A 14,533-nucleotide genomic window follows, 5' to 3' on the forward strand; every position below is an offset into this window, starting at 1 on the left:
TCCTCCCTGATGGAGTGATCAAACTGTAGTGGAAAAAACAGGGCTTTATCCTTTAAAGTATATTTCATCCTGTTGAGATCAGCACAAATATAGGGGATGAAACTGACTTCTCATGGCAGCCATCCAAGCTAGGAAACTGTAACTTAGTACTACCTGCAAATTTTTTTCTTGAATCCCCGAAGTAATGATCCTCTCTATCTCCATCCCTTGAACTCCAATTCTGTCACCTTTTCAGTGCTCAGAAATGGACTAGTTAAGATAGCAGTGAGGAAAAAAAGAACAAAATAAACATATTTTATTGTGTAAGTAAGTAGATTTGAGATGGAAATACTAAAAGGTAAGTATACCCCAACACACACAGTTCTCTTTTTACAGTTGCACTTAAGGATTGTACTTCAAATATGGTTACACAGCTATCTTCCCCCCCACACACACTGACTGCCCCTTAATATTAGAACCTAATCTGCCACAAAATTACATGAAATAAAACAGACTGAGAAATATACTTGAGAATGACTGTTGTTTACAAAGAAGGTAATTTATAGTATACAATTACTGATAAGGTAGAACAAGAATTCAAAACCTGGACTGCATTACAAAGCATTTCTTCAAACATCCATTTTGGATTATTGCTGTAAGGTACTAATTGGTCTGTTCTAGACTAATTTACAGACATTCATAAAATAGTGAAAAATCCATGCTTTAGAAACCTGGGACATTTCATGCCTTTGTGCTAACAGAACATGAGGATGGAAGTGATTGGCAGTTTTCAATGTAGATTAGTAGCATTTAGAGGTTTTTTTTCTGGTTTACTAACTGATTCTTCATATTTTTTCTCCTTTTTTTCAGGTGATTTTTTATCTTCAGGTGTAGTCCATGGAGGGCTGTGAAACTTCTGCAGAGGTAAAAACATGGTGTATAGAATACATATATACATAAGCAGAAATAAAAAAACAAGTATGTTAAAATTCCATGGCAATGGAATTGTCCCTAGAAAAGGGTCCTGATCTCTATCAAAGAAAGCATAATTAACAACCTTCATAGTGCAAAACCAAACAAGTCTGATGCTGCATACAGCTTCATATCACTGCATATTTTTTTATATATATATATATATATATATATATATATATATATATATATATACACACCAATTATAGATGTATTTAATTATTTTGGAAATCTCTCCTACTCCTGCTTGCAGGGCTATAGACATCACACTATCAAATTAAGTAATTTGACTACTAGCTCTTAAAATATTTAATAGTTTGCAAATTGTTACCAGCCAGAAGACATTTTGAACAGATGAACTGCAATCAGATACAGTCAAAGTCTGAACTAAGTAGTCTTCTCTTTTGAGACAGAACTTGGTGAAGAATGTGTAAGTATACTTCAAGTAACTGCATTTCACAAGACCTTTTAGTAAAACCCCAACAATTGCTCTGGAAGAGAATACCTGAAAGCTTGTCCCTGTTTCTGCTGCCTTCAAACGAGGTGTTGAATCATTACGATTCCCCAAACATGTCTTGGCAACCTGTCAATAGAAATGGCAGAGATAACTACTTCATATTTTTTCCAAAAACATTCAGTTTTCCCAAAAAAAAAAAAAAACGGGTCTTCTCTTAAGCCTAGTTGATGAAATGGAACAAAGTTTTCACAGCTAAGTTTATCCCAGCCTCCCATCCCATCATCCCTGTAATAGTCTTCAACAATATTGTTGAAGTCTTGTGACAGCCAGTTTAACAGCTTGAAACTAGATACTTATCCAGCTTTTTTACTTCATGCTTAAATCTCATCACCAATAGTGAAGTTTATTTCTACAAGTGGTCCTAGGGAACAGAAAATTAATTACAAGTGTGTTTTATGGGTGAGGAAATAGTAACAAACAGTAGAAAATCAGCATTACAGTTAGAACTTCTCTATTACTATTCTCTTGTCTAAACTCTGGATCTCTTAGGTATAATAATCCCTGAATAGGAATATAAAGTCACTGAATGGGGAAATTAGATGACTCTCAAGGTAAAAAATATTGTTGCTTTAATTGCAGTAATTTTATTCAAGGAATAATGTTATAGTCTTTGACAATATGCTTCTTCATATCTGGGAAAACAGAGTTGCACAGCATAAATAAAATTAATTACAAAGTAGATTTTTGAACCAAGGAGATCTCCAGATATGAAACCAGAGATTTACTCAACACTGAAAATTCTACTGTACTTAAATCAAAGTCCCTTCAGGAGTAGGATTAAGAATGTCATAAGAAAAGGAGTTGAAACCTGAAATACAGTCACATATTCATAATACTTGGTCATTACTCTAAAAGGAGTTTACATCAGAATTTCTCTACTTTTCTGCTATTAAAAGTGATACATTTAAATGGAGTGAAAATTACAGGGTTTTTTTTTTAAGTTTGAAGTCATCAAGACTCTTTCCAGTGTAACACTGGGGGGGTAATGTTTAAGTAATGTTTAAGCTACTGAAGTCAGCCTCTGAGATGATGCAGATAGATTTGATGTGGGGAACACTTTTTCATATTTTCCCACTCTAGACAGTAGCAAATAAAAGTTGGATTCATATAGGGAATAATCAAGGCAGTATTGAATACAATAAAGTCTATTGATAAAGCACCTACTCCTTTTATGACAAAAAAATCACACAAAACATGTGGTTTATGTCTTAAATAAAGACTAAAAAGTCAGATGACAGAGTAGCAATTTTTAGTACACTTTTAATACTTTAAAACTTTAAAAGTGTGGTCCTGTCAAAAATTCCATTTAAATTATTTATTTAATCTAGATTTTAAAAAATATTTCAAGATGAATCATCTTCAGGAAAAACCAGGATTTAGGTGACTTCTAGGTGTGCAGCTTAAGGACACAAGATACCATAGGCCAAACAATCAACAGTATTGCAAAATGTTTAATAAAGAGGATAGAAATAATGCTAATTAAATATGATAATTTACATATCCAGAATTTCCTCTGACTGTACATACTAGAACATGAAATCATGTAACCTATTTCACCAACATTATTTATAGGAGATAGGAAGCAAAAGCTATTAATTGCATTAATAAAGCTAAAGGTCAACTTCTTAAGACATATGCAAAGGAAGAAAAAAAATCAGGTCTGCTTTAGAGGAAATAACAGCAAATAATAAAACAATGCTTTATGAGTGAGTAGTCTTGCATACTCTTTTCACAGACCAGGTAAAAAGGCTATCTTGATAGGAAAAGAGCAATAAAGACTTATGTCTGTAGTATTTAATATTTGTTTGCTCAGAGATCTTTTTGGTAGCACACCGATATGTTGGAAAAAGATAGTAGGGACTTTTTCTTAAGAATGTCTTTATGATGTTAAAGCACAACATATTCATTATTGACTCCTTGTCACTGTGAATCATTGTGTATCATTACCAAACAAATTACAGACTGAAGAACAACAGTTCAATAGCCAGGACTGTAACCAGTTGCTATGGATGAGGTGCATAAACACACAGACAGACACACAGACAGACAGGACTGGGTTTAACAGAACCCAACCTGAATCCTATTCACATATGACCTCAGGCACATATATAAACACACACCCACCCCCCCATGTGTGTATTCATACGCTTTTATGTGTATATATAAACACAAAAACATACAAACACAACACATATCTCTTTGTGTCCCTCAGCTAAAGATCAGTGGAGGAGTTTAAACCCAATGAACTAGAACACCTTTCAAAACCGTAGGTGACAGACAAAGAAAGCAAAACATTAAACTTTTGTTATTGTTGTTAGTTCCCTCTATGCCAAGTAGTGGATTGTTCTGTATGTTTGTCTGTGTGACTCTCTTTCTGTCTGTCAGATTCCCTCCCATGAGAGGTACACTCATTACAAAAGGACAGAATGAGAGCTTGACATGGTAGAAAATATCAAAAAGCAAAAATAATTTGCTGTGCTGCTTTCATCAGCTTAGCATGCAGCCTAATTAACAAAGTATCTGTGTGTGAAATTCTGGTTATAAAATCTGCGTCTTGATTGGTAATGTATAGAAAATTTGAGGAGTTATGGTATTCATTTGTCCTAGTACATAACACTGCAAAGCTGGAGAGCTTCACAGCTGCATATATAAATAACAAAGGTGGATAAAGGAAGGGTGCGTTCTTATTTTAAAAATTTTCAACAAGCCAGTCAGAACTCAGCATGTCCATTGGCCATCAAATCGTGCAATTTTATCTGTGAACAGCTGAACAATGTAACTAGAAGTGTTTTCTACTGCATCAACTCAGCAAATCAGAACTGGCTTTACAGTCGAAAAAAATCATAACAATTTAAGGTCAAATAATCCATTCACAAGTGGACAGGAAATCAAGTTTAAATAAGTGGTATTATAACAGCTTTTGCAGTTAGAAAAGAATTCTGCTGCTCCTAAAGAGCATCATACAAATGTAGTTGATCAGACCTTGGAGTTTCAGTGTTCCTTTGCACTGCTACTCCTTTTGGCTTCATAGGGCACAAAAGGCAGATACAGAAGTTGTTTGTAGAGCATGATGGGAGAGACAGTACTGAGTTAATTCTGAAGAAAATCAACCAGATACAGGAGAAAAGGACAGGGTGGTTAGGTCAACTGACAAACTAGTTATCCTAGTTGTCATTAACCAGGTTAGGTTCACAGTTTACTCAAAGACATGTTTTATCAGATTTGCTCATGAATTTGTTACAGACCTCTACTGCAAGCTGCTTTAATTACTGTTTAGAAGATGCAGAACAAGAAGTATGTGAAATGTGCATGTACCTTTTCAGAAGACACCTCTGCAGTTTTTCATATCTTTTTCCTGGTTTAGATCACAGTGTGATAAGGGGATGCTTAAACTCAGCTGATGTAACTTCTTATGACCTTCCTAGTCCTCATTTACAGAATCAAATTTACTTTAAGGATTTTATTAGTCTGAAATTTTCTTATAAAAATGGCTATTTTTTTTCTCTTAGTATGCTCTTTGGAAAACAACTGGAGAGAACAATGTGGTCAAAGCTCTGAAACTGAAACTGATTTATGGAAATAAAGCAAAATGCTGTAGTTGCTTAGAAATGTGTACAATTTTGCCTCCAATACTGAATGTCCTTTGTCATTGAATGATTAATGAACATATAGTGTTTGTTTACTGCAAGAAATTAAGGCAGTAAATAAAAGCACTATCACTTCTATTTATCAGAGAAGATTCTATAAGGACAAAGCAAAAAATCTAATATGACAACAGAGAACAAAGAATAATATTATAAATTCTTTGACGTTTTAGCAACACCAAATAGGTAGTTTAAAATTATATGTTACATGCATAAGAATTATTTGACATGAAAAGGGAATGAAGTAAATTATGGTGTAAAATCCAAAATTTTGGGAAGACAGAAAAAGGAAGGGATACAGGGGAAAAAGCTCTGCAGAACTCTGGTTCTGCACAGAGACCTTCAGGAGTCAGACACAGGAAAACATCTCTGGATAAGGCTAAGAAAAAGTAGTATTGACAAGATGCTTCTAATAAAGTACAAATAAACTAAAGAATGCAAACTTTTACAACAGTATTGAAATTAGTATTTTTTTGTTTTTGATGAATTTCAGATTCTGTATCACAGGATAATCTACCTACTTCTGGCTATTACTGGTCCTATGTCAAATTTCATTACAGATAAATATCAGCAGTGTCTAATTTCCAAATTTGCTGCTCTGCATCCTATTTGTCAATACAGTTTCATTTGTATTTGTTATAATGTAAACTACACTAATTACTGTGAACAGCCATAAACCCCATAAATATAAAATTGCAGAAAGATCACAAATTTAAGATAGAGATGCTTAGCCATACAGACTTAAAAACACCAGCTGGAACCAGCAACTAACCTCAGTATCTTTAAGGTCGCATGTTCTTCTGTAGTTAGTCTTCACTACCTTAATTCTTCCAAAATATAAATCACATTTTATTTATCAGAGACACAACAAAAGGATCCTTGTAAAGTTCTGAGAAAGGATTGCTGAAATATTAGGTTTCTAAGCAACAGAGTTTTAAATACATATTCACTAATTTTTCTTAAAAATGCTGCATTACTTCCTTAACCATCCAACATTAATCTTCCTTCATTGGAAGTTAAGCAGCTGTAAAACCTTCAGAAAAAATTACACACAGCTGAGTAATGAAAAAACACAATTAAAACTCTTCCTGAGTGTTGAATTTTCTCCAAGTGATAGTGTTCAGAGGTACAAACTGCAGCTTTGTATTACTGAAGTAATACGGTCCTTTGGGAAAATAAACTCCTTCCACCTCTTTCAGAACGTAAAGCTGATATCTCTAATGCCAATGTATGAAGGCTAACTGTGGAAAGAGACACTTTTAGTTCACTTCTCAAAGATAATAATTTCAATTCTTCCTTGTGTCTTTCTCTCTATGTTAATGTGAGATGATGACGGTGATGATGATGAAGTAAAAGGTTGCTAGACCACTGTCATCAGCTGCACTATTTTTATGTCCATTTTAGCCTATGTTAAGATGGACAGTGGGTCCATTTGCTGACTGACTAAACAGTTGCTGACAGACTAAACAGTTAAAAATACTAGTTGCTAGAAGTACAAGAAACAACCACCAGCTTATCTAAATAACTAAAACCTTGATTTTATGGAAAAATGAATCTTTTAGGTGTCTCATCACAGTACTTGATACAGAAATTAAATACTCTTTTGATTTTTGAAATATATTAACAGTTATTTTCTTTTTCTTTCTCTTTTAATGTATTCATTTCAGAAAAAGAGAGCTGTTTAAACTTCTGACACAAGTATTTAGCCTAGATTATTTCAGTCTTTACTAAAAGTATTCTACATTTCATCAAGCCTGATTTTGTGGATTCCCACACTTTTCCAAGGAATAACTAACCTCTAGTCATAATCTAAATAGAGTTCACTCCAACTTCGTAATTTTACATGTTTTTCTTCCCCTCCTTCAAATTTTATTAACAACTGAAGTTTCCTTTACCTTTAGATATTAAGAAATGTGCAACAGCAAAGTAAGCACTCTTATGGATACACAATTCTCCTTGTTCTGTGGAGGATGTGGCAGAAGGGAGGTAACTTATAACTGAACAAACTTATAACACCTTTGTGATAAATGGATACTGTATAATTCTAAAAAAATTATTGTATGCTGAATTATGTAAGATTTCTTTTTCCATAATTTTCTTAACACTATCATGATCACTAACAGCAAGTTGCTCAGTTACCTCCACAGGATTTTGTTTCATCTCAAGATATAACAATATATTCAATATATACTGAATATATATATGTATATGTTTCACCTGCAAATTAGTCAGAGGATCACTATACTTTTTGAACTATTGAGCAGAAAATCAGTCAGAGCAGACTCTCACAACAAAATTTGTCTCGCTCATTTTTTCTGTTTTCCTGTTCTATTTGTATCTTTATAATTACAGCCACAATCCATGCATTTGAGATTTCTGTTAAGAGCTCATCCCATGCTGTTTGAGTGTATTGTCTCAGTAAAAGCACCAGATTTAGCTTTCTGAGAGAGTTGTCATAAGAAAGACACAGCTTACAGCTTTTCTAGACTGGCAGTGAATGATATCACATCCTTTCAATTATTATGCTGTCATGTCTTACATCTCCCCAAAGGCTTTGCTTTGTTAAACAAAGCATCTGTGAAGGCTGTGCCTGATTATTAGAAATAAATAAATTAGTATTAAATATAATGATATGTAAACAAGGGTTTTGCATCTCACTATAATGCAGGCAACACTTCACCCAGGAATAAATAAATTTTTGAAATGGTAAAACATCAAATGACACCACTTTCCACCACCGCTCTTCCTGCAACAGCTCTACCAGTTCTATTAGGCAGTTTTGAACAGAAACCTTGATAATATATATGCACAGATTGACAGCAAAGAGCATTTGCTCCTCAGCACTTTAATACAGAACATAGTGGGCTTTTAGAATATGTCTACCATCCTGAGTAGGAAAAGTCCTACTGACAGTCACCTAAAGCATTCATGTTTTCATACAACCTAGATTAGGCCTTATTTTTCAGATGAGCTAATCTTACATCTTGAGAATCACACTCCTGGGCGCTTTGATTTTCTTCCTTTTTCGAGGCCACATGAAAATTCTCTTTCTCTGCTGAGACGTTTTGCCAAACCTGAAAAAAAAAATTTAAAAAATTAATATAATTGTGATAAAATTTCAAATAAGCTTCATCTGAAAATTCAGGATAGCAATGAAAAACCAAGAGGTCATATACTGCAAACTGTTAACTGCTTTATATTCTGCATTTTCAGCAAATTTTATACAGGAAAGTTAAAACTTCAGACACCAGTTTTGAAACCTTTCTTATGTCACTTATACTGCATTGAATTACTAAATAATATAAATGATGACCAGAAATTATGAACAGAACAAACCAAAGTAAGCAGGTAACTATTTACAATTTAACTTGAACCATAAAAAATAGTTCAATTCATAGTTGAAATAAAATAGTTCAAATGAGCTCTGGTTAACAGCTCTCCAGTGAGGATTTGGTAGTTTTATAGAGCAACTGACTATAGGAGGAAGTAACGTGGAGATAAATTTGAAAGATCAATATAAATAATTGTTTTGTTAAATAATAAGGAATGCCAGCTAACATCTGCCTTGAGTGACCTGTCGCTTGGACTGAAAGAAATTACAGTTCTTCAAACCTAAATTTCTTCCCATTGAATAAAATAAGTGTATGTTCAATAAAGATAAAACTTAGGTTCACTTGATTTCTTGACTACCTGACAAAGTGAAATCTCATGGGATGCCAGCAAAACCAGACAGCTTTAAGCCCTACTAACTGAGGAGAATAAATGCATAGTACTTATTTCAGAATTTGATTCTTGCTTAAGATTGTACCTGAGCAAATGATACACAATTTCTCAGCATGTTGTACTCATTTCTACAGAACAAGGGGAAGTTTGAGATGTTAGGTAAGTTGTCATCAAAAAACTGATTCCAAGTGTCACATTTTCACATGTTTAAAGCATTTCCTATTTCTAGGAAATTGGAAAACAAGAAAATTTCCAATTGTCTCCTGTTTAATCTACAAAAGATTGAAGTCCATTATTACATACTAGAACTCTTCTCTCTCCCAAAACAAAAGATAAGATTTTATGAGGTTTTTCAATTTCTATAGGATTGCCTTAGACAGTAGGATCAGATTCTGTAACAAACTTTTAAAATCACTCACCAGAGCTGCACTGCTCAGACACCAGCCAAACCTGGGAGCAGTGAATGGGGCTGCTTCATTCCCCCTGTTTTCTAACTGATGGACATTGCATCCCTTCATCTCTCATTACTTTTCATACTACTACCCTAAGGTGACACTGAGCTGCGTGTCTTTTTTTAAAACACCACCACACTTCTCACAAAGGCCAAAGGAAGCAGAACAAGAGGGCAAGACCTGGCTGGGTCCCTGTCGTGGTTTGACACTGGCCAGGTACCCAGGAAGTAATTCATTTACCCTGTCCTGCTATAGCTGGGCAGAGGAAAGGGAAAAAAAATTAATGAAGGGCTAATGAGTTGAGATAAGGACTGGGAGAAAAACACTCTAAGGGGAAAACATGATCACATTTAAAGGTATAACGGAAATTTATTATTAAGAGATTCAGAGGAGGACATCGAAAAGTAAATGAAGCCTTTAAAACATCTTTTTTTTTCTCCCCAGCGCTCCCTCTTTCCCAACGGCAGTGAAGGGAGGCAGGATGTGGGAATTTCAGTCAGTTTGTCATTCATGAGCTTCTGTTTGCTCATGGAGTCTTCTCTCTGCTCTGCAGTTAGGTCCCTCCCATGGGCAAACACTTCCCAAAACTGCTGTGGTGTGGGTTACTCATCCACAGGGTGCAGTCTTCTAGGGACAGGCTGCTCTAGTCTGGAAGCAGGGGCCCTCTGTCTCTATCTTTGGGAGCGGGGGCCCTCTCTCTGCATTCAGTCTCCCACTGGATCATGGTTTTCTCTGGCATCCACAGGCTGCAAGGGGATCTCTGCATTCCCTGTGGACTTCATACATTTCAGAGGCCAGCTAGTTCACCACAGTCCTCACTGGAGCCTGCAGAGGAATCTCCTGCGGGGTTACCAGTTGTTGGGTTTCTCTGGGTCTGGATTGAAGGCACCTGAGACAGTAATTCATGTTCAGACTCAGGTGTTTATTATTTCTTATCAGTAAAACAGGCTCACTGCTGTGAGTTCTGCAGCTTTTCATTAGAAGGCACAAAATGGCCAACAATCTCTTGTTACAAGGTCTTTTAAGACTAAACTCTCCAATTAAGAACTGACACCTAGATTATTTTCCCTTTTAACCCAATAACTGATCCCAAAGAGCTGCAATGGGGACTTTTCTGCCCAATTACAAAATGCCACCCAAACTCAAGAAGAAGAAGAAGAAGCAGCATGAAGAAGAAACCCAGGATGACACCCTGTGCCCTCCATCTTGCTTCCATCCACAACGTACTAAAAACCCCAAAACCTCAATTTCTCACCCAGTGATACACCTACACTGCTCTCTGTAATCTATTTCACACTTTTGTGGATTCCAGTCTATCTTGAAGTCTGGGAAACTTTCTCCATGAATGAGGGTCAAAGTCAGTGCTGCCCTAGGGGTCAGGGCACCCCAGAGCAGACAGAGAAATATTCCCTGTGGTGCCCTGGGTTTCCACAGGCTCTGATGCTTGGAGCACCTCCTCCCCCTCTTTCTTTTCCACTGACCTTGGAGCGGCCATGCTGCTTTTCCCTCACATGTCCTCACTTCCTCCTCTTCTCTGACTGGAAGAAAAATTGCTGCTTGTAGGTACCATTGCCAACGAGTTCCATTAATTCAAAGATTCCTGCAGGATCCTGTAGTGCTGAGAGTTTGATTTCATCTAGGTTCCACACTGGGAAGTCACTGGCCGTGTTTTCACCATTGGCCCTGCGGCCACCACGTGGGCAGAGGCAGCTGCCATGACACTGGTGCTATTTAACACCTCTCCTCAGGCAGGGCACCAGGAAGGAGAAGCTGCTGCAGCTGCTGCCCCTGCCCTCCTGCCTGCGGTGTGGCTGGCTGGGGGCTGCCGGGCAGGCAAGGCTCGCTGCAGGCCGCACCGGGATGGAGGCAGCCGTGGCGTGGGGGCCAGGGAATCGGCCAGCAAGGGAGTGAGTGGCTGCTCTCCCCTGGAGAGCCAACTCTTGAAGGAAGCACACTTAACTTAGGGTGAGGAAACCCTCCCGCCCATGATCCTTTGCTGTTCTGTGTTAATGTATTGTATCCCATTGGTTTTTCCCTTGTCACTCTTCCAAGTTATATGTATCCCATTCATTACTTGTTTCTCCCTGTCCCTCCAGTTCCCAATATAAATCCCTGTTCTTCCCTGTGAAGCATGAGGTGCTGTCCCTGGCTCCCTTCGCAGAGGCTCTGCTCTAATAAAGGTCTCCACGGTGCGGAACCTGCCACACAGTGCTCAGTCCCTTTTCTCCGTGTCACTGGCACTGCCACTGGGCTGAGAGCTGGGAAATCACTCAGCTGCCAGGATTGTGCCTGTGCCCCTGGGACGTCTTTATGAAGGTGCCTCTTCAGGAACGTTGTGGCACTCCTGCCATCGACACCACTGTGGCACCATGGCGCATCACTGCACCAGGGATAGCCCCTGGCAGAGGTGCCTTGCCACTCCTGGAAAAAAATGCACTTGTGCTGTTTTGATTTTCTTAAATATCTTATCTCAGAGGCATTACCAACTTCTCCAACTGGGCCAGCAGCATGTCCATCTCCAGAGCCATCAGAGATTGGCTCTGTTGGACATGGTGGAAGCTTCCAGCAGCTTCTCATAGAAGATCCCAGTGGGACCCCCTCCCATTATCAAAAACCCAGGCCATGCCAAATCAACACAGTCCTTTAAATCTGAGTTCTGGCCAAAACTTCAGAGGGCATACTGCATCTATTTAGGCAGTTTTATTCTATAAAATTTTAGGACCAACATTGACTATTTACATGAAAAACATTTTAGAGACTTAAATACTTGGTGATTATGTGTAAGTCTTCCTGTAAGACTTTGCAGGTCGTTTTATTATTAAAAATAATCTCTCATATAAAAATGAAGATGCTATTACATATTTGAGTGGGGCCTATTTACTAGACCAACACCTTATGTAATAAAAATGACATCAAGTATTCCACAGTGAAATTGTTTGGATAAAGATTATGAAATCCTTCCCAATTTACTTAAAGTTTCTAAACTGTCCTCAAATGTTTTCAATACAGGATTTCAAATGTAAATATTTTTTCAAGGAACCTGAAATCTTCTATTTTGTTTTTCTCTTTGAAATAATTTAGAAGCATCTTCATGGTGAGACCATACAAACTTGACTAAAACCAAGCTTTGCATTTCAGATCCTTGAAATAATTGTTTAAAATGTATTGAAGGTATGTGCTCACAGGAGAAACTAGACTCTATTGATGACTGCTTTGCTTGCAGCAAAACTTGCATAATACTTGAAAAGAAGCAAACCAAAAGTCTTATTTCTTTGAGATCCCTTCCAAAGTTTGCAGTGGAATAAATAAGATCCCACTTCTCCTTCATGCCCTTGAAATTTCCTTCAGCTATGCTTTATATATTTTTCATTTCTAATACCAAACAGCTTTTCTGAAAGGTGCACTATTGTTATAATACCCTCATCGTCACTGCTAAATAAAACTGCTAAACTAGGTCAACTGAATCCCATCTTTCAAATGATTTTTAAACTTTGATATGTGGTTCAATTATTTGCCATATTATAAATAGTCTTACTGGCTCTTTCTTCTCACATGATTTTTTGGCATGACTGCACAACCCTTACTCTGTAGTCAGCAGTTTTTTATGTGAGATGCCAGAGTGCTAGGAACAGGACTTGCCAGACAACCTTCCAACACATCAATGCAGTTTTTCCCTATTACTTAGGGAGTCACAGATTAATCTTTTCTACACTAAGGGCTTCTAGTGATAAATCAATTTCCACATTAACAAAAAAAAAAATGCACTTATACTGATCTAACAGAAGGATTGCACAGCATTTTCAATGTAAGCAAACAAACTAAGCAGTTGCTGGCAGAGTGCAAGTTCATGATATCCAAGGACCAAAAAATCCCCAGTTCATTATGCCCATGATGGTTTTCCTCTAATGATGGGCAATGTTTTGATATGCCCATTTTGATGAACTTCAAATACTGAAATCACGGAGTTTTGTCCAGAAACACATTTTTTGCTACTGAAGATTTCATGGACCCAAACTGCAAACATTCAAAAACTACCTACAGCAAAGACTTGTCAGCCTGTCTTGGGTGTGCAGCTGCACCTGTCTGCACTTCCTGATATCTGTTTGGCATGTTGAGTGAGGCCAGCCTGAGAGATCCCCCTGGACTGGGGCTGCTTCTCTTCACCAACCTCCACCAAGATTGCTAACCAGATGGTCTGCCAAGAGGCTAAAAATAAGGAACAGCTTAGGCAGGAGTCATCCCCACTTCTCAGCACACTCAGTTTTGTATTCTTCTGGGACATGTCTTATTCTTTTGAGATGGAAGTGGCTTTTGTCATGTCTAGGAGGTCACAGGTTGCTCAAGAATCTGTAGCACTTGCTGTAAAAACCAAGCAGTTTTGTACATAGCAAGTGGATGAAGCTGCCAGAGCTTTTCTGGGCAAGGTGCATCAATCAAGAGCTGGAAATATCACCTCTCCAAAGTCAGCTCTGACTGCTCCTGGAAACCATGGCTGTACACACACAGGCCAGCTGCCACATTCATGCCTCATAGATTAATTTTGGCCAAGGAAAAGGTGCTAAACCTATAACCTTTTCCTTCACTCTTCTTGAGTAGCATCATTTCCAATTACAAAAGTTCACATAATTTTGAAGTGTATTTTAGACTTTTGAGTTATCCTCCTAGCCCTGCAAGTTTCATAGAATCATAGACTGGCTTGGGTTGGACGGGACCTTAAAGAACACCTTATTCCAAACTCGAGACATTGTAAAGTATTTGAATCTATTATACCTTTCCACAACAGAATTCACAGACAAATATGTAATTGATATGTATATATTGATATATTGATGTATATCTATTAAAAAAAGATTTCTTTTCTTTATATCCTGATTAAAAATCTTCCACAGTAACTCCCATGCAAAAAAAAAGTCAATACAAAAACCAGTAATACTACTACTACTACTACTTATATTTCTATAAGTGAAGGTCATTGGATATGTATAGACATATATTTGGCATGTTTTAGAGTAGAGATAACTAGCTTTTCTCTACTGCATTGTCAATATTATTCAATAGTAAGTGGGAAAGACATACTTTAGTTTTTATATCTGTTTAATGCACATCTACAGATATTATTTTATAGGACAATTCCTTTTAAAGGACTGCAAATCCTATAATGTACAAGATCTTTAAACTTCTACATACTGTTTCTAAAGGAAGCATCTTTGTCATTATAGTTATTTCATTTTTTCCCCAATTTGCAC

At 37.0% G+C, this 14,533-nt stretch overlaps 1 protein-coding gene across 1 annotated transcript in view; it reads right to left on the reverse strand.

The window, feature by feature from the left end:
* Nucleotides 1–265: 265 nt before the first annotated feature.
* Nucleotides 266–14,533, reverse strand: part of LUZP2 (leucine zipper protein 2) — a 151,178-nt gene continuing 136,910 nt past the window's right edge. Inside the window, exons 10-12 of the mRNA XM_030950207.1 lie at nt 8,094–8,186; nt 1,457–1,534; nt 266–895 (exon numbers count right to left, since the gene is read on the reverse strand). Of these exons, the coding sequence (XP_030806067.1) occupies nt 770–895; nt 1,457–1,534; nt 8,094–8,186 (297 nt within the window). The 3' untranslated portion in view covers nt 266–769. The remainder of the gene's footprint in view (nt 896–1,456; nt 1,535–8,093; nt 8,187–14,533) is intronic.

The sequence above is a fragment of the Camarhynchus parvulus genome, chromosome 5, assembly GCF_901933205.1.
Source record: "Camarhynchus parvulus chromosome 5, STF_HiC, whole genome shotgun sequence".
Taxonomy (NCBI): Eukaryota; Metazoa; Chordata; class Aves; order Passeriformes; family Thraupidae; genus Camarhynchus; species Camarhynchus parvulus.